Raw genomic sequence first — 21059 nt, 5'->3', positions numbered from 1 at the left:
CCCGAAAGCTCAAGCTCTGGGAGGAGATAATGCCAGCAGGGAGGAAGAGGGGAAAAGCTCAGGGCCTTTGAGAGGAGGAATAGAGAGAGGCAGGGAGACAGAGAGAGATTTTAATAGATGGGAAGTGGGTGAAGGGCAGAGAAGCAGGCCACTCACAGAGATGGGCTTCAATCCATGGCCGCCCCCTGCAGAAGTGTTTGCGCCTCAAAGAGGATGACTGACAGGTGAAGGTAGACCAGTGGCCCCTAAGCCCAGGCTGACAGATGCAGCAAACGCTCCACCCAATGCTTTCAGCACCCAACACACTTGTGGGCAGCGGAGCCATAAGAGGGAAGCTCAGGTAGGTGGGGACAGTGGCAAGCAGAAGAGACAAGGACAGCTAAAATCATAAATCAGAACATCTAACATCTGCTGCCCACTCAGAACATGCTGAGCACCATTCTAGGATCTTGACAAGTATTAGAATGGTCACTCCTCAAGACAATCCTCCATCCCTGCATTCACAGCAGAGGAAACAGAAGAACACAGATGTAAATGGTCCAAGATCTCACCACCAGGACATGGTAAAGCCTAATAAATAGAAATATGGAGAGACCATCAATTTATTGCAAAATGCTAAGAATGAAATATTGCATAGGCCAAAACAGTAACACAGAAACTGAAAACACACACCCCTCTGAGTGCCACTGGAAAGGAAACTGCAGCAAGGCCTGGATTCTTTCTCAGCCTCACTAGCTCTGAAACTCCTGCTTAATTGTATTTTGATCCTGGAAATACTGCCTTTCCATGATATAACTTAGAGTGTGTATGTTCAGAGCATAAGGAATAGCCTGGGGTTCCAGTTCCCCTTTCAGTTCTCTGCCTTCCTAATTTATGCTGTGAACATGGCCTGAACTACCTACAGCTTATTTACCTTTCTCATCTGTAAAATGGGCATCAGGAATCACCTAGGCTAGCACTTAGAATCACTTAGTACCTGCTCTATCATTAGGAGCCGTTGTGATGATTGTCACCCCTGTGGCCAGTCCTGCTTAGTCCTACAGCCTACCCAGCACCCAGGCTGCCTTTACTGAGTATCTCTGTAGGTCAGACACAGTGCTAAGTGCTGAGTCCTGGCTCTCAATGTATTCCCCATCTAGTTGGAGGAGAAACCCATGAGAAAGTCTTTAGGGCAATATGGTAAGTGCTACAAATGGAATAATCCCAGTATCCCACAGGGGCCTGGAATGAGGCCCCTAGCCATACTGCAGGCTGGGAATGAGGGCAGATTTCCTGCAGAAGTTAATGGCCCGAGTCTTCACAAACAACAGTAACCTCCACTGCCTCACAGTAGGGAGTGGGCCAGAGCCTCAGAAATGGCTCCTGAGCCTGAACACACTCCCAAGTACAGCCCCAGCAGCTAATCCGAGAGTTCTGAGCTATGCATAACTTGTATCATTCTGGGCCACAGACCAAGCCAGCAGCGAAGAAGCCAAGAGCGTTCAGGGCTGCCGACACATTCCACAAACCCAAATTTCCAGCGTTGCTTTGAATAAGATGTATACAGGAAATTTTCCATGTGTCAATTAAGCTCATTGAGCATGTGACATAAAAAGGAAATGTAAATGTGGGATTCTGATTGGCAAAGTTCAAAAGCCTGTGATTGTGATACCCAGATATAGATCTGCAAGCTATTAAGAGTACTCGACTTCCAACATCCAGAGGTTGTGAAGAAATGCCTGCCTGGCACATCAGAGGGAAAAAGTGCAGCACTGAATAGCAGTCTTGGGAAAACACTTCGTTCCCAGAGTAAAACGTACACATTAAATGAGTTCAAGAAGCAACTCAACTGTTCTACTTCTCTATCATTTCAAAATCCCCTAACAGATGTTCAGTTTTCAAATAAAATAATGTTGCATGTTGACCGTTTTCCCCTCTAGATGCCCTAAATGGGCGTGAGGTTGCAATACTAACCTTGGCTTTGAGTTGCTTTTCAGTTCGTGTCATTGTAAACTTAGCATAAAACCCTGCACTTCCCTGAAAAGTACGTATGCTGTTGCCAGCATGATGATTGAGTCCACTTGTCTATTCCAGGACATGAGAGGATCTAACTAAGTCAGAACACCCCACGTCTAGCCCATATATCTATTTATTACTGAATTCACCGGGAAAGACAAGCTGAGTTATCATTTAGCTGAGAAAACCTGAGAGGCATTTACGTGCATGAAGTACAGCATAGACAGAGCCATCAAGGCAGGCTTGAAGGAAACACATTACACACTCAGCCTACGCAAATCCCCTCGCCACTGCCACTGGAGCCGAATGAACGGTGCAGGCGACAAGCACGGCCCTAGGATGCTTATCTTCTCCCCAGCCCCCATCCCAACCCTCAACGATTACGAACACAATCGTTTGTGACAGATTGCTCCCCAGTCTTCCGCCTTAAATTCTATATGATAAATTCAACACGAAGTGACAGTCACAGCAAGTGTTCAGAGCTCTATCTAAAAAAAAAAACCTAATTTTACTGAAGTTAGAACTCAATGAACAAGAAAATGTGAATGTACACCTAAGGCATATCTCAAAACTTTAATCTCTATGAATGCCATCACGGTTATTTATGGCTGGGATGATATTAGTATTTTAAAATATTTCGCTAAAGAAGCACTGTGAGACTTTAAAGTTGCATTGTTATGCAAAGACGGTAATATTTCAATGGGTGCTTCCCTGTGCTGGTATGTTAATGGGGCAGGAAAAAGAAAACGGCTGCTTTTGTTACCCAAGCAGCAGACATAGCAAGACCGTCCTGCGGTTAATTTCTAGGAAAATGCTCTTCTTCCTTTTTTATTATTTGGGGGTGAAAAAATGTCTTGGGCTACAATTGTCTGTTTAAATTAGGCAAATGCAATTAAGAAGAGTCAAATGTACACAGGCTCCAATGATGGGTAAAATTAAGGTCACCAGTTGCAGCCCTAATCCAGCTGCATTGCTTAATCTCAGCTTTAGCCATTACAATTGTGTGGAATGGAAATGTTTTGCTCGTGTTGGGGTTAATGTAGACTGACTGGGTAGCTAGAGATAAATCCTGCAGGCCTGCTTGAATGTGCATGTGCTTAACTCTGACATTTTGAAAAAGTAAAACTGGGTTTCATTCCCCAGGATTAGGTTAGAGTCCTTCCCTTGTCCCCGCCCCCGCCCCGACCCCACCTCCACAAACTAAGCACAGAAGCAGAAGAATGTTTTTTCTTGCCAAAGGTTTCTTTTTGTTGTTGTTTCCCCCCAGGGATCCTTGCATTTGCCATTTGGGGACATCTCTTGCTCATTCCAAACAGGAAAGTTACGTTGCCTCCGAAAAAAATAGCGCTCGTCTTCTATTTCATATTCATAAAGGCTATATTTGTGTTGCTTGATATTATTTTACCTTGTTAAGGAGTTGTTTCAGGTACTCAGTAGATATAGAGAAAACACTTAGCATATAAAAACAAAAAGTTGACATTTACAGCCAGGAGCTAGGTACGCAATTGCAAAGGTCACCAATGAGTAAACAGATATTAATGGTTAGCCGGATAACTGGTACATAAACGGGTCACATTAATAATTAACACCAGGAAAAACTAGCACTTCCAACCAAGCTCAGGGAAGTGGGTGCCAGAGGAAACCCCAGAAAAATAAGAGAAAACCTCTGTGGTGATTTCTGATAGAGAGTGTGAGAATTACTTTTTCCTTTTTATATTTCTCATATTCTCACCAAAAACAGTTCTGAGACAGTCATGACAAAAAGTAGGAAAATTTCTGGGTGATCATTTATTTGATAAGTTTTATTTAGTCTAACATTTGTGGTTCTCTTGTTCTCCTTCCATGGCCATGTGTAAAATCGCTCAGTAAATTTATTTTATCACTACAAAGCCTCTCTAAAAGTATTTGCTTCTTCATTGAGTTATTAAGCCCATGCCTTATTTTAAAACTTCTGGGCTGAGAGGGTTACATACCTGCTGATTGGCGTTCACACCAGTTTAGTTTTTCAATGGGAAAAGGTCAAGTCTAGAGCTGTAGACACGAAGGCAAAGGTGTGAGGGTGCAGCAGGAAATCCTGGTGAGTGAAGTGGGTGCCCCAGGGACCATGAGAAACCCGGGAATGAATGTGCCTTTGCCCTAAAGAGAGCCCCTAGGAGCCACAGCACCGTGTCTTTAGATTTTTTTAAAGAAGCCAGATTTTGTGTGAAATCTCTAGATTTCTGGACTTTAAAGTGTTCATAACTCATGAGCCAAACAATATGTATCTACTGCAGGCCACACCAGGCCAGTTTAAATCTCCTGTTTAAATTGGAAACAAATAAATAAACAAACAGAAAAGAACCCCTGAAAATCTGCCAAGGAGGAAGAGAGTCTGAGTGTACCTTTACAATTTATTCTACAGTTTCTCTTCTCCTTTAAACACACAGTTCACTGTAGGATTGTCCTAAAGAGAAAACTAATAAAATAAGACAACAGACTTACTAGAGAGCTGGAATATCAGCAAGGATCTGAAACAGATCCTCAGAACTATGTGGATAAAAGTCAGATGAGATACTTTTATACATGTAGCCTAATGGTTTACAGATGAGTGAGTAGCATTGCTTTCAAATATAATGTGAAGAAACCAATTTTTAAATAAATGTGTAGCTTGACTCTCAAGCCCACAGGAGATAGTGTGACTTACCCAACCTGAAAATCAAATTATTTAAGGTTGGTTATACTAATAACAGCCTCTAACCAACTGCTAAGGTGGACTATAAACCCAGACTAGCCACAGGCAGCAGATGAGATGGGTTTGAGAGGAAGTGGAAAGAAATAAGATACAAGGCTTGTTTACCAGTTAAATGTGGGGTAGACTTCGACAGAGGCGAACTACAGAGGGTGTACGGGAACTCTATCACTGAAGGACTGGTGTAGGCCAAATGTCCTCATAACCTGCTGCCTTTCCACTTCTCCACAGCCACATCCTCACCACATCGTACCTTGTCACCACTGACAAGAGCCCCAGAGAGCCATGTTTTCCTGTCTCCCAGACTCTTCTTAAGTATCTTCATGTTACCCTTACTTTTGTTTGTCCCTTTTTAATCCTAGAAAATTCAGCTAAGTTCAAGTGTCCTCTCCCCTCTTCCAGAAGGCCTCATCGAAGGCCTCTCCAGGGACTCAGAGGGCTTTTCTCTCTGTCAACCTCTGGGCCAGCACCTACTTCTCACTATAACCAGGGTGGAAGTGCCCATCTCCTCACAGGACTACAAATTCCTTGCTGAACGCAGAGGCTACTGCTTTCATCTTCACACCCCCATCACCTAGCCCTGTGCTTGGAAAACAGCACATTAATGTTGGACGAATGCATGCATGAAAGAAATGAGTGGCCCTCTATGAGGTAATGCTTAGAAAAGAGACTCTGATAAGTTACATATGAATGCTTAAATCTGCTACCGCTTTTTTTTAACTTGGTCTAAATCTTTGCACACGTTCACTGCAATTCTATTTGTGACAGCAAGTTTTATTTTGAACGGATCTTACTAATAAGAGTAATAAAATATCAAACAATTCAGATTTTCAGCTTTTTAGTCTACAAAGGGCAGATTGATAACACCTGCCATGCTAGGCTGAGAGGGTGGTTGAGAAGACTACCTGAAATGATACATGTGATCTCATACAAGAGTGAGCCCCAACTGCGATCTGCACTGTGTGGGCGGCCCCCCTGAGAGCTGCCATCTATACTCATTGCTGACTGTCTGGCTCTATTCTGCCTATTCTCTATGACCCAATCTTTGTATGAGGAAGTCTCTGCCTCTCGTCTTAGGATCCTCAGACCTGGCACAACACTGGCACATAGCAAGTACCCACTGTTTGTCATATAAGGATGTACATGACAGACGTCATGGTCATTTCATTCATTCAAATTGTACGAGGCACCATTAAACAGGAAAAAACATGAAGGCAAAAAGCGGGGAACAGAAATGATTGCAAGGCTACCAATTACCAAATACCCTATATATCCGATTTTATTTATTTCTTAGGTTATTTCATGCCACCCTGTGGAATAGCTAACACTGTCCTTGCTTTATATGGAAAGACTCTGAGCGTGAATAAGTTGATATTATGCCAAAGAATGACTGGTTAATAACAGGCAGAACCAGGGCTCAAACCCAATGCACCACACTGTGTTCCCGTGATCAAACCCTTACACTCCAGCACATCTGATATCACAGAGTCAATAACATCGAGACATGAACAAAAACCCAGGGCACGTCTGTTCAAACCCCAGACCACAGATGAGGAAACTAAGGTCCAAAAAAAAAGTGTATGAACGAGGCCAGAGACAGTCGGTAAAAAAGTATGTTAGTAAAAAGCTCCTATGATTCACACTCACAAGTCATATTTCTATACCATTTTCATTACATTTACATGTTAGTTCATGTTAAGAGTAATGAAATGTCAAACAATTCAGGTCTTCAGCATTTTAATCTACAAAGGGATTTTTAAATAATTGTACTTTGTTTCATCAAATGGATGGTTACAAAAATAGCACATATTTTCAGTTCACAAGGAATGTCTTACATAACTAAACAAAGTTTCTCTCTCCTCACAAAATACCAGTGACCTCTTTCTTAGACAACAGGTCAGGACTACTGATTGAAACCGTGGCCGAGACAATGTAACTCAACAGAGAGGGGCCTCATAAACAGTAACTAAAGTAATAATTAATTACTAGGAAAGGGCAAAGACATTTGCTCTTTAAATATCAAATGAAAAATAAAATAAAATAAAATAAATCCTCTGTGAACATTGCTTCAGTCATCTTTAAAAGCTTTCCCAAATTCCAAATGGCTCTGTTATTAGCGATTCTTAATGCATGAGGTAGTCATTTAAGAATAAATCTTTCAGTAATTCAAAACAAGGACTCTTCAGTAAATAGTTGAAATTAAGGGGGTAGTTCGAGTCATCTGGTTTCCATTAGGATGATAAAATAGTTCACTCGAAACCTTTTACAATATGCTTTGTTACCGGGAGGTGTCTGTGCATCTCACTCCATCACTAGCCATTTGACACAACATAAAAAGCTTCAAAAGCCATGTTAGGCCTCTTAATCAAAAACTAATTGTAATAGATATTGGGGAGTGTTAACACGGTGACCGCTAGGTTGTAGCTGTGGTATGGAAGCTGCAGTGAACATTAAACACAACCCCGGGTTGATAGGGCTTATCTCAATTTCAGAGCTAAGTGCTAAGTACTACAGGCCAGTATCTCCTCACTATGGCTTTGTACCACTTTTGGAGTTAATTGCCCCATAAGGCTTCATCTTCTTAATGAAATTTATAACATTGTCAGAGAACTTGGAAGATACTGCTGCAGTGTAGCAGACTTTACAGAAAACAGAGACATAAACAGAAGGGAAAAGAAAATACATACTTGAGCCTAATGCATCTGCAGCCTGGGCAGAGGTGGTGCAGAACTCCCCAGGCACAGAGGCATTTGCAGCACATTAACTCTTTCAAGCCTGTAATGGAACAGTCGTTGAGCGCACTCTAATGGAAAGGTAATAATTGGTATCATAGGGCCAGAGGTTGGCATTCAATGAATACTTAATGATCAGCTTTACATGGCTAGAATTACCAGCAAGCAAGGACTCGAGACTTTTATGCGTGGCTCCTGTGCCTAACATAGTGTCTAACATATGACTGGTGCTCAGGAAGTATTATTGGAAACATCGATAAGTGAATATATGATCTCACTGGAGTGCAGCGCTTGATAATTTTCAGAGTGCTTTCACGTTTCATTCCCACAGCCATCCACCTGACAGGTCTAGAGTTTTATTAGTGACTAATCCTGGTCTCGAACAGGCACGTCATAGCTCCCCTTCCAGTCTTCTTTACTTCAGATGGACTAGAGCGACACTTGTACTACCATGTTTTTACATGACTAAGGAGGATTTTAAAACGTAAAGACCACCAGTGATTTTCGATCAGTGAGTGCATCCTGAAACACACACACACACACACACACACACACCCCAATTAGAAGAAAAATCTGGTGAAACCTGATAAAGTCTGGAGTTTAGTTAATAGTATTACGTTTCATTGTAGTTTTCTTAGAATCATGGTTGTATGTAAGACGTTAACCTTAGGGCAAGTTGGGTGAAAAGTGTATGGGACTTATCTGTACTGTTTTGAATTTCTCTGCAACTCTAAAAGTAAAAACAATTCGATGACTAATTTAACTTTAAAATGATGTGTATTAACATATTGTATTGTATTCACATTATTGTGCCAAGTTGGCATTGCGATAATTATAAGTAAGTATTCCAGGAGAAAAGCAAAGTATGATTTTTAAACTAACTCCTTAGAAAAACCATTTGCAGGTGTGTGAAGGCCACATAATTTCTTATTCCAATTTATAAGTATTATTTTTTTGAGACAGGGTCTAATTCGGTCACCCAGGCTGAGTGCACAGGTACGAGCATGATTCACTGCTGCCTTCACCGTCTGGGTTCAAGTGATCCTCCCACCTCAGCTTCTGGAGCAGCTGGGACCACAGATGTATGCCACCATGCCCAGCTAATTTTTGGATTTTTATAGAGATAGAATCTTGTTATGTTACCCAGGATGATCTTGAACTACTGGGCTCAAGCAATTCTCCCACCTCGGCTTCCCAAAGTGCTAGGATTGTAGGTGTGAGCCACCATGACTGGCCATTCAATTTATATATTTTTTATAGTGTTTTTGTATCCTGATAAGGTAGAGTTGTTTTCTAATTAATACATATAAGTGAAATTTTTACCACTGTTTTCCTATTTATAAAATTATTAACATTAAAAATAATTTAATTTTTTTTTTTTTTTTTTGGGACGGAGTTTCACTCTGCCACCCAGGCTGGAGTGCAGTGGTGCAATCTTGGCTCACTGCAACCTCCGCCTCCCAGATTCAAGCGATTCTCCTGCCTCAGCCTCTCACGTAGCTGGGACTACAGGTGCCTACCACCACATCCCGCTAATTTTTTTTTTTTTTAGTAGAGATGGAGTTTCACCTCGTTGGCCAGGCTGGTCTTAAACTCCTGACCTTGTTGTCTACCCGCCTTGGCCTTTCTAAGTGCTGGGATTATACGCGTGAGCCACTGCACCCAGCTATTTAATTTTTTTTTAATGAAAAATTTGTTTTAGAAAGAAATACAAAGAGCACACAGGGAATTAAAGTAGAAGGCTAATCCTGATTATGGAACATCCCATGTGGTTTTGAAGTTTTAGCCCTTCTCTCAGTTCTTCAACCACCATCTCTCTGCAGATGATTCTCAAACTTAAATTTCTCACTTGGACATCTGTCCTGAGCCTCAATGTAAATATCTGCAGCTCCAGTCAACTTGAAGAGCTCAGCATCATCTCCAGTGATTTTCCCCTTCAATCACTCTGCTATATTCTGACCTTGACTAATGTCTACTGTACTCACCTCTCTTCTTTTCCCCCCAGCCATACCCTTCCACCTGCTGAGGCTCTCCACCCAATCATCCAGGGGGTGGCTCAGGTCCCACCTTCCTCCTCTATGTCTTCCTCCAGCTCTCCTTTACTCCCCTCAACTTGAACTATGCTTCCACAAAAGTCCGTTTGAATCTCTGCTCTTGTGTTTATCATATTTTCTATCAGCTATTGATGCCAATGACTCCTTCAACTCTAAACTTCCAGAGGATCAGGACTGGTCATGTGTGTCCTGATACCCTCGGTGTTGTTCATTTGAAACCATCTAAGCATAGATTCATGAGAATAAAAAATAAATCTTAAATAAAAAATGATCATGACCCCAAAGATGTTATTCAATAAGTGAGAAGATTGGCTTGACTGCTTTCAAAGTGGCCAAAATAACAATAGCCAATATCTGGCAGAGAATGTATTTCTCTCTGGCTCTGCTGATTCTGTAGGCTCTACTCATCAAGTGGCCCAGCATCCCAGCTTTTGACGATGTTGCTCTTAACAGCCGGTTCCAAGGTGGCAGCCAGGCACACTGGCTCATTCCTGTAATCCTATCATTTTGGGAAGGTGAGGTGGCAGGATTGCTCGAGCTTCGGAGGGGATTGCATACCACTGCATGCACAATATTTTTAACATTAAAATAATTTAAAATTATTCAATTTTTTAAAACAATAATTTGTTTTAGGAAAAAAGAAAAACAGTACACAGGGAATTAAAGTACATGGCTAATCCTAATTATAGAACAACCCATGTGATTCTGAAGTTTTCAGCAGTAGCTGGCTGCCACTGCATGCCAGCCTAGGGAGACAGTGAGGCCCTGTCTCAAAACAACAACAACAACAACAACAACAACAAAACAATGGCTCAACCCCCCATGTGCACACTGTATCCTGCCTAAAATCGGAAGGAAATAGAGAGCTAGCAACTTTAGGGTACAACAGAGCAGTTTCATAAGAGATTTCATTCTTACCCTATATGCCAGAATTCAGTCAAATGGGTATACCTACTAGCAAGCGCAGCTGGGGAAAAAGTCCAGGTAAATGGGTTTACACTCATCTAAAACAGATGGAAATAATGGTAAAGTATTATTTTCATACTTTCATTTAGTTCTCTAAATATGTTTTTCTTTCCTTTTTTTAAACTTATTCATAGTAGCTGACTTCGAGTTTTTGTATAGTAATTCCAACATCTGGACTTCTTCAAGTACTATTTCTATTTACTTTTTCTTATTTCCTTGTGTATCTAATACATTTTTATTGAAAACTGGACATATGTAATATAAAACTTTATATAAAATATAAATTATAAAATGTATATACGTTATATACAAAATTATACAATGCAGCTACTCTGGAAAGAAGATATATACACATACATAATATAACATTTTATATAAAATATAAATTATAAAATGCATATATATATGCATATATATATATATAATACATAAAATGATGTAATGTGGCTACTCTGGAAAGATTTCCCCAAGGTTTGTTATTGTTGGAGTTTATTGTTGTTGCTGTTTAGTGCCTTTTTCAAACTAAGTCTATATATTTGCAGTCTTTGTCATGTACAGCCACTGAAGTGTCTGTTTAGAAACTCTGTACTTAGCTAATGCTTAGACAGAGGTTTTATTTTTTCTGTTCTGTTCTTTTCTTTTCTTTCTTTTTCATTTTCTTTCTTTTTTTTTTTTTTTTGAGACAAGGTACAGATATAGTTCACCTCAACCTTAACTTCCTGGGCTCAGATGATATTCCTGCCTAGCCTCCCATGTAGGTGGGACCACAGGGGCATACCACCACACCCAGCTAATTTTTTAATTTTTATTTATTTATTTTTTTGGTAGACACAAGATCTCACCATGTTGTTCAGACTTGTCTCATACTCCTAAGCTCAAATGATCCTCCTGCCTCAGCCTCCCAAAGGGTGGGATTGTAGTTATGAGCCACCACACCCAGCCCGGAGATTTTCGTAAATGACTTGAAACAATGAATCCCCTAGTCTTTGGCAAGAAGCGCTGGAAGAGGGAAGGGCATCTACAATCCTCAGTCAGGCCATTGAGAACTCTGACTCAGAACCTTCAGGTCAGATGAGAGCTCAGAACCTCCTCAGATCTTTCTGGAGCAGGTACATACCCCTGAACTTGCACTTGGACTTCTAGGTTCCCGGAAATATGTTAGAGCTCTTCAAAGCCTTCTATGGTCATATCATTCTTTAGCTTTTCCTTTTTGAATGTCTTGCTTAGCCTCTTGGTTGCCTCACCTGTTAATATCACCTCAGGTAGCTGCCACATTAAATAATTGCCACTGACTGTTTTCAACAAATAGTTTAGTAAAAGGCTACTAGTACAGAGTAAAGTCTTGAGTTATATCAAAGAAAGCTGTGAGAGAGGTCAAATAGTGACAGTTTTCTGGAGATGGGACTTCTCCTTTCAGTAACTGCTAGGCTGCTTACTTTCAGGGATACCATACTTATGAAGCTGTTAGTTAATGTTACTACAAAACTGGTGGGAGTGCAGTGGGACTAGGGAAAGTTAAAAAGTTGCTTTTGACCCAGCGCGGTGGCTCACGCCTGTAATCCCAGCACTTTGGGAGGCCGAGGTGGGTAGATCACAAGGTCAAGAGATCGAGACCATCCTGGTCAACATGGTGAAACCCCCGTCTCTACTAAAAATACAAAAAAAATTAGCTGGGCATGGTGGCGTGTGCCTGTAATCCCAGCTACTCGGGAGGCTGAGGCAGGAGAATTGCCTGAACCCAGGAGGCAGAGGTTGCCGTGAGCCGAGATCGCGCCATTGCACTCCAGCCTGGGTAACAAGAGCGAAACTCTGTCTCAAAAAAAAAAAAAAAAAAAGTTGCTTTTAACTATTTTTCCAGTACTCTTATTGCTTTTATGAAGAAGTGGTTTGTTTCTTTTAATGTCTTCACTCTACCATTCCAAAAGTGCTTTCTCACATCTTTGTATTTTAAGCTAAATAAGTTTATACCTTCAAAGTTTGTCACCATGGCATGGGTTGGGCCAAAACAACTATGGCACTGGGCACAATGGCTCGCACTTGTAATCCAAGCACTTTGGGAAGCTAAGGCAGGAGAATTGCTTGAGAGCAGGAGTTTGAGACCAGCCTGGGTAACAAAGTGAGACCTTCATCTCTACAAAAAAAAAAAAATTAATTATCCAGGTATGTTGGTGCACACCTGTGGTAGCAGCTAATTGGGAGGCTAAGACAGGAGGATCACCTGAACCTAGGAGTTTGGGGTTACAATGAGCACTGTGATCACACCATGGCACTCCAACCTGGGCGACAGAGTGAGACCTTTATTTGAGACAGGGTTTTACTCTGTCACCCAGGTTGGAGCACATTGGTGGTATCACAGCTCACTGCAGCCTTGACCTCTGCAGGCTCAGGGGATCCTCCGACCTCAGCATCCCAAGTAGCTGGGAGTAGAGATGTGTGCACCACCATGCCCAGCTAATTTTTGTTTTGTTTTGTTGGTAGAAACAAGGTTTCTCCAAGCTGTCCAGGCTGTTCTCAAACTCCTGAACTCAAGCAATCCCCCCACTACAGCCTCCCAAAGTGCTGGGATTACCGGTGTGAGCCACCACTCTGGGTGCCTGCATTGCTCTTATCTCAAGTATCACCTCCCCAGAGAAGCCTTCCCTGACCACTCATCCAAAATAAATTCTCACTTAGCTGCTCTCTTTCCTATTACTAAGATGGCCAGTCATTTCAACTTGCCTGGGACTGAGGGCTTAACTGGGACAGAAGATTTTCTGTGCTAAAACCAGGACAGCCCTGGACAAACTAGGAAAAGTTGGTCAACCTATCATCATCCTGCCTTTGTGTTTGTTTGGGTTTTGTTTTTGGCATAGTTTTTGCCTTATCTGATATAATTCAGTTTAATTATTTTGTTGTTTCCTCATTTCCTTCAAGCTAAAATGTGAAGCCCTTGAGGTCCAGACTGGATTGTGTCTATGTGGCTTACAGCTGTGTTCAGATGGCCACAATGCTAGACGGCACACAGTAGGCACTAAACACTTTTTTTTTTGAGACAGAGTTTTGCTCTTGTTACCCAGGCTGGAGTGCAATGGCGCGATCTCGGTTCACCACAACCTCTGCCTTCTGGATTCAGGCAATTCTCCTGCCTCCTGAGCAGCTGGGATTACAGGCACGCACCACCATGCCCAGCTAATTTTTTTGTATTTTTAGTAGAGATGGGGTTTCACCATGTTGACCAGTATGGTCTCGATCTCTTGACCTCGTGATCCACCCACCTCGGCCTCCCAAAGTGCTGGGATTACAGGCATGAGCTACCGCACATGGCCAACACTCTTAATATTCATGGAAAAAATGGGATGTATTGCCCATTCATCAATTGATCCATTTTCCAAAATGCGCAGCTTTCTATTCTCCAAATTTAATAGCCTAAACACATAGGTGATGCCAACTTTTGTATGACAACACAATTAATAAAAAGGCATTTTGCACAGCCATGATGACTGGGTTATAAGCACTTGAACCTCTGTGGTAGGGAGAACTTTAGACAGCTGTGTTCTTTTTCTTCTGATCCCAAACAATATAATTAAAAAGGATTCACTGAAATGTAGACGTTTCTCCCATTTACCCTGGAATGTTGGCTCTACCAAATATAACCCCGTCTGTAAATACAAGATTAGTGTCTGTGAAGAGAAAGCTCTCCTTCTACAAAACGGCATTCAAAGGGAAATCTCCACCTTTTCTTCTTCTTATAGAAGCAGGAGCATTACTTGTAAGACCCATAATTACTTTAAATATTCCACAAGGATATAAGAGCTACAAATGTTAAAACACCATCTGAGACCACATCTTTGGACTCTACAATGAGCCAGATAAAGATGGTGCCCTTTTCTCCACACCAGTTTACTACATAAATGAAAAGACGTAAAGTAGTTTTAGATTTAATTAAAGTAATTGACTGGATTGCATTTTGTAGTCCTGCTTGTCATTAACATTCTTAACCTCTCTGTCACAAAGATGTGCTGGAGAATTTTTCCAATGGATATTTATTATGAATATTATCATCAATAAGCACCATCAACATATTAAAATTAATTTTAACTTCTTTATGGAAGACTGAAAGCACAACGAGCTGTTGAAAACCATCCGCTGTAAATCATTTTTTATCGATTCAACATGGCTAAACCTCAAGTACAACTAACAGGGAATTTTATGTATGTGTAGGCAAGTTTCTATATATATAAAATATTTAATGTTATTTCATCTCTGACTCTGGTTACATTAATCACGTAACCATATTTTCCAGAGCCTAAGGATTCACTTGCTATTTTAAGCACTTACTGTGCCGTCCTCGAGCTGGCTGGCTTGTTTCATGCCCACGTGGATAGGCAGCGACACATGGACATTTGGTCTTATTTTGACTGCTCACAAAGGGCTTAATAAAAGACAGGCTTTGGTGCATCAAAAGAACATAGTCCACAGGTGTTCTGAGCTGGGCTAACTTGTATGTAGAACAAACAATTAAGCCCTGGAATTCGAGACTCTAAATTGTATCAGTTGAGCACCTGTTCTGAAGAGAGGAAAACACCTTTCATTACATTACCCGAGGGCATGACAGGCTCTGGGCTGTGTAGAGTTACAGCAGATCCTTTTCTGGCGTGCTAACTGAGATGCTGCCACTCCTTCTGTGAATGCTGCCAAGGACTTCGAGTTGAACATTTTTAGGGAATACCTCTGTCTCCGTCTCCATCTCAATTTCCATCCGTATGCCTCTCCATATCTCTTTTCACATTTACCACTTTACTGAGCACCTTCAACGAGCCAGACAATGTGCTAAAGATGTTAAACACGGTACATGTAATCCCTCCCGATCACCCTGCAAGGCTTTGTACCCAACGTCATGTCAGTTTTGGGAAACCAGGATTCAGAGTCAGATGGCTTGGACACCAGAACCTGAAGTCTTGATCATTGTGCTATCTGGTGAGCAGCCTCCAGGTTTTCACAGCTCCTCCTTCAGGTCTCAGATCTTCAGCCTTCCTATGTGTCTATTTTTCGTCCTCTTCTCTCTGACCCTAAGGAGCTCCCTGATAATGCCATGCACTCCCATTATGGCCCCAGTCACCATCCATGAGCCACCAGCTTTAAAACCTCTCTAGGAAAATTTTACTTCAACTGACTGCTTCCATCTGCATTGGAAAGGCTCTCTCTTGGACTGCCCCAGTGTCGCCCTTCCAGAACCGAGCTAAGGGAGCATCTTTTTCAGCAACCCTGCTCCTCCTCCAGCGTGGCCAGCCTGGAAACAATAGCACCACCAGTCATCTGGGCTCTTCCCTCTTCCTCTGTATCTGCTTCACTCTCCTCAACCCATTCTCCACCAGGCACTGCCAGAGTGATCTTCCAAAAACACAAATGTAGTGCCTCTCCTTCAAACCCACCAATGCCTTCTCAATTCCTTTGCAGATAAAATATTGTTGGCTGGGCCAGAAAAATCTGGCATGTTTTTTAGCTAGCTTCAAACCACTCTTTTTCTTTATCTTGGCTTCCTTCTTTTTGCCTATCAGGCAACACGATCCTTTCCTTTAGAGAGTTTCCTTAGCCCAAGTATTGTCCAGATTCTCCTTTATATCTGAGCTCAGATGTCATCATCACAGAAAGCACTTCCCTCACCTTCCCAACTCTCTGTCTTCCACGTCCTGCTTTAATTTTTTCATAGCACTTACCATCACTTGGTATATAATATATTAGTTCATTCCCTTGTTTGATTTCTCTCTTCTCCCATCAGAATTTGGCTCCATTACAATAGGGATGTCTGTATTTTGTATACTGTTGTATAACAACTGTTGTATAATATCTGCCTATAACTGTGCCAAGTAAATAGTAGGCACTCAATAAACATTTAGTGAATAAACAGAAGTTCTTTGTAATTCATATATATTTATCATGCAAAATATAAAAACATTTTTGTATTTGCTGAACTATCTTATTATAAACGATCACATGGATTCAAGCGAAACTTAACCTAAAGCAACTAAAGAGCTGAATCTGTTCAGCCATTAACTTACAACTGTATGTCCTCCGATGTCCAGACTGGGTATACCAGGTAGACAAGCCAGCCACAGGCAGGGACCAAGTACATCTTCATGCAAGATACAGCACTTGGTCGAACATGGTGGCTCATGTCTGTAATCACAGTGCTTCGGGAGGCTGAGGCAGGCAGATCACTTGAGGCCAGGAGTTTAAGACCAGCTTGGTCAACATGATAAAACCTTATCTCTACTAAAAAAATAAAAATTAAATTAAAAAATTTGCTGGCCATGGTGGTGTATGCCTGTAATCACAGCTACTCAGGAGGCTGAGGAGAATCGCTTGAACCCAGGAGGCAGAGGTTGCAGTGAGCCATGATTGTACCACTGTACTCCAGAGTAAGACTCTGTCACCAGAAAAAAAGACACAGTACTTACATTGAACCAGAAGTCAGAATGCCTTGGACTATGTCTTTGCATATGAGAGTCACTATTCCAATCTGGATGGAACAGAAAATTTGGGGAGTGTGGAAGTCACAGCAACAGGCTCTCTGTCTCTGGGAGGAAGACCATTCTTTGCTAGACAATGGATACATCTAACATACCTCTCTACCTTTGCAAAGAGAGAGGCAGCCTCCTTGCATGCCAAAATATCCAGAATACTGAGGAATTTTGATTGTCCAGAATACTGGGCATGTACAGTCACTACAACAAAAAAGGGACCTTCTTATTTTTAGCAGTCTTGGTAATTGATGTGATAATAATTACAATAACCACAGCAGCTGACATGTATGGATTGCTTACAATATATCAGACACTGCACAGTCTCATTTACTCTTCACAACTCCTCCAAGAGGTGGGGAGTTCGTTGTCCTTGTTTTATAGATAAGAAAGCTGAAGCTTAGTGAAATTGGATAATTTGCCCAAAGTCATGCAGCTGATTAACCAAAATATGACTGAAAAAACTGTCTTGATCCGAGGCTCATGTTCCTTCATGATTCTGCCTTCCAACCTAAAAATTAGAACCATCAATCCCTTCAAGAAATTTTAGGCTGGTGGTGGTGGCTCACGCCTGTAATCCCAGCACTTTGGGAGGCTGAGGCAGGCAATTCACGAGGTCAGGAGAGAGAGACCATCCTGACCAATGTGGTGAATGAAACCCCATCTCTACTAAAAATACAAAAAATTAGCCAGACATGGTGGTGTGCACCTGTAGTCCCAGCTTCTAGGAAGGCTGAGGCAGGGGAATTGCTTGAACCTCGCAGGCAGAGGTTGCAGTGAGCCAAGATCATGCCACTGCACTCCAGCCTGACGACAGAGCAAGACTCCACCTCACAAAAAAAAAAAAAAAAAAAAAAAAAAAAAAATCTAAAGCTGTTTTTCACATAGTAAAGATGAAAATAATGCCATTATAAACTTAAATGGTGAAAGGGATAATATAAGGCAGTAGTAAAGGAGCACCAAAAATAGCCCAGCTAAAAAAGTGCCTCAAAAGTGACTGGGTATGATGGCTCACTCCTGTCATCCCAGCACTTTGGGAGGCTGAGGTGGGTGGATCACAAGGTCAGGAGTTCAAGACCAACCTCGCTATCATGGTGAAACCTCGTCTTTACTAAAAATACAAAAATTACCCTGCATGATGGCCGAGGCAGGGGATTCACTTGAAACCAGGAAGCAGAGGTTGCAGTAAACCAAGATGGTGCCACTGCACTCCAGCCTGGGTGACATAGCGAGACTCTGTCTCAAAAAAAAGAAAAAAAATGCCTCAAAAGTCAGAGGAAAAGCATTGTCAATCCGAGTTAGGCTCATTAGAGTGGGTTTCATAAAGGAGGTGACATCTGAGTTAGATGAGCTTGGAAAGATAGAGAGGATAATGACGATTTTTCCCAAAGGCAGAAACAGCATAAACAAGAGAAGTTCAAAAGAAGCAAGAGAAGTTCAAAAGGTGCATTTGGGTTTAAATAAACTAACCTGGCAAAAGTAAGAGGTTAAGCCAGGGCAGTGTTTCCCAAACTGTTCAACAAAGTAACCATGGTTAGGTGGAGAAAAGGGTTTAACATTGATCATGCTTGGGAAGTGTTGGGGTAATCACATTTCTGCAGGACCTCTCTTGGAGACTTTAGTGAGGCTAAGTACATCATATGCCTCCGGAAGAGTGAGGGTATTACACATTGTGTTTGTTTTCCTGATGTATTTGACTAATAGACTCCCCTGCCTTCTTTGTGGTATTTATTTATTTAGATAGAGTCTTGCTCTATTGCCCAGGCTGGAGTGCAGTGGCACAATCTCAGCTCGCTGTAACCTCTGCCTCCCAGGTTCAAGCAATTCTTATGCCTCAGCCTCCGAGTAGCTGGGACTACAGACATGTATCACCATACCCACCTAATTTTTTGTAATTTTTTTTTTTTTTTTTTAGCAGAGATGGGGTTTTCCCATGTTGGCCAGGCTGGTCTCAAACTCCTGACCTCATGTGATCCACCTGCCTTGGCCTCCCAAAATTCTGGAATTACAGGTGTGAGCTATCAAACCTGGCCATTTTTGTTTTTTTCTTTTTAATGGAGAAGCTGTGACTATCTCATTAAATTGACAATCCATTAGATGAGTTTAAGAAGTGATGTTTTGCAAACTTTATAGCCAATAACACATAGAAGACCAACAGGAACCATTCCATGGATGACCTAGGTTGCTCTGCTAAGGAGCTCTAGCTCTGTGGCCCTAAGGCCCTGATGGAGGTTCTGGATAGGGCCATGCCATGAGCAATTGTTTGAGAAAATTTGGCAGGCATCAGATCCAGGCCAACTAATGACATCTACTGTGTGATCCAGTGGTAAGGTGGTGAGGGCCCAAACTTAACTGAAAAAAATGGTCTCTTTATCCTTTTCCATTTCTGCAGTTCATCAACACAACAGTTTTCATGCCCTGGTCAATTTTCTGAGATCACTAGAAAACTGCATCTACATACATGGTCAGCAGGGAGAAACTGAGCATCCAAAAAAATCCCATGAAGATGCAGAAGATAAAGAAAACCCAAAGCTTGGAAGCTAGTCTGACTGATCATATCATTTCCCTACTTAAAAGTCTTCAGTGAGGGAGGCCAAGACAGGCAGATCACTTGAAGTCAGGAGTCCAAGACCAGCCTGGTCAACATCGTAAACCCTATCTCTACTTAAAATATACAAAAATTAGCTGGGCGTGGTGGCATGCACCTATAGTCCCAACTACTCAGGAGGCTGAGGCAGGAGAATCACTTGAACCCAGGAGGTCGAGGTTGCAGTGAGCTGAGATTGTGCCACTGCACTCCAGCCTGAGTGACAGAGTGAAACTCTCTCTCAAAATAAATTTTAAAAAATTTATTTTAAAAGTATTAAATGGGTCCTCCTTTCCTTTAATATTAAAAATAAAATCTTTCCCCTGGCCTACAAGGGTCTGTAGGACCATCGTCTACCTCTTCTCTGCACCTCACACTGTGTTCACATTTTCATGGTACAGCAAGTCCCTGGGTACTTCATCGACTGTAAGCTCCTTGAGGTCAAGGGCCTGCCTGCTTTTGTTTATCTCAGAACTAGCACATAGTAGGAACTCAATAAATATTTTAAAGCGAATGGATGGATGATAGACAGCTTACCTGCAGGAACAGATGTGATTTTAAAATGCTTTCTAGCAGATTCCACCGAAGTCCAGTCCACTCCCCAATATCAAGATTAACAAGTTTTAGAAGAAAACTTAGCAACTCTCCAATGTAGCTCTTTCTGTTTGACTTCATATTTCACATGACCTCCCCTGTTTCTGTGAATCAGAGCTTCCAGCTGGCTGGGATTCTATTTGTCATTTCTCAGCAGGGCAGAAACCCAAAGGCCACAGTCTCTGGTTGCTTTATTCTTTATCCTCTTCACAGATCACCCCAAGGGAGTCAGCACTTACTATCTTCCTCAGGGAAACCTTCAGCATCTTGATTTACCTTCCTGACTGCAAACACCTGTTGAATTATGAAACGTAATTAGTCCATTTCTACCTGGAATTCTTAACTTAGCCAAATATTAGATTGAATTCAATTGAAGTCATATAAAATACCTATTCCCACTCAATTCTAGTTGAATTGAGACCTTCTTGTTGAGTTGCTTATGCAGGTAAAACTGGCTTTGGATAGTTCAAAAAAACACTCGAGATATTCAAAGCCTTCCATATCTCGCCTAAACCACCATTTTCTTCTTACTTCCCACAATATCCATCAATAAATCTACAGTTCAGCCACTGTGATTTCTTTTTGTTTTTCTTAAAACAGAGCCTTGGCTGAGCGCGGTGGCTCACGTCTGTAATCACAACACTTTGGGAGGCCAAGGCAAGTGGATCACCTGAGGTCAGGAGTTTGAGACCAGCCTGACCAACATGGAGAAACCTTGTCTCTAGTAAAAATACAAAATTAGCCGAGTGTGGCAGTACATGCCTGTAACCCCAGTTACTTGGGAGGCTGAGGCAGGAGAATCACTTGAACTCTGGAGGTGGAGGTTGCTATGGGCCAAGATGGGGCCATTGCACTCCAGCCTGGGCAACAAGAGCAAAACTAAAACAAAAAACAAAACAACAA

The 21059-nt window shown here is 41.7% G+C and overlaps 1 protein-coding gene across 3 annotated transcripts in view; it reads right to left on the bottom strand.

Moving 5' to 3' along the window:
• LOC144582964 (uncharacterized) overlaps positions 1–20232 on the bottom strand; it is an 81095-nt gene extending 60863 nt beyond the window's left edge. For 2 of the 3 annotated variants that reach the window (XR_013536627.1, XM_078375999.1), the window contains exons 1-2: positions 20100–20232; positions 16514–16727 (exon numbers count right to left, since the gene is read on the bottom strand). Coding sequence is in view for 1 of the 3 variants with exons in the window: in XM_078375999.1 (XP_078232125.1) it covers positions 16514–16629 (116 nt within the window). In the remaining 2 variants the exon portion in view is untranslated. Of the gene's footprint in view, positions 1–16513; positions 16728–20099 lie in introns of those variants that run through there. The other variant, XR_013536628.1, reaches the window with a different exon arrangement.
• Positions 20233–21059: the final 827 nt, after the last annotated feature.

The sequence above is a fragment of the Callithrix jacchus genome, chromosome 6 (assembly GCF_049354715.1).
Source record: "Callithrix jacchus isolate 240 chromosome 6, calJac240_pri, whole genome shotgun sequence".
NCBI lineage: Eukaryota > Metazoa > Chordata > Mammalia > Primates > Cebidae > Callithrix > Callithrix jacchus.
Note: the sequence above shows the minus strand (reverse complement) of the source record. Positions and strands in the feature narration are given on the sequence as shown.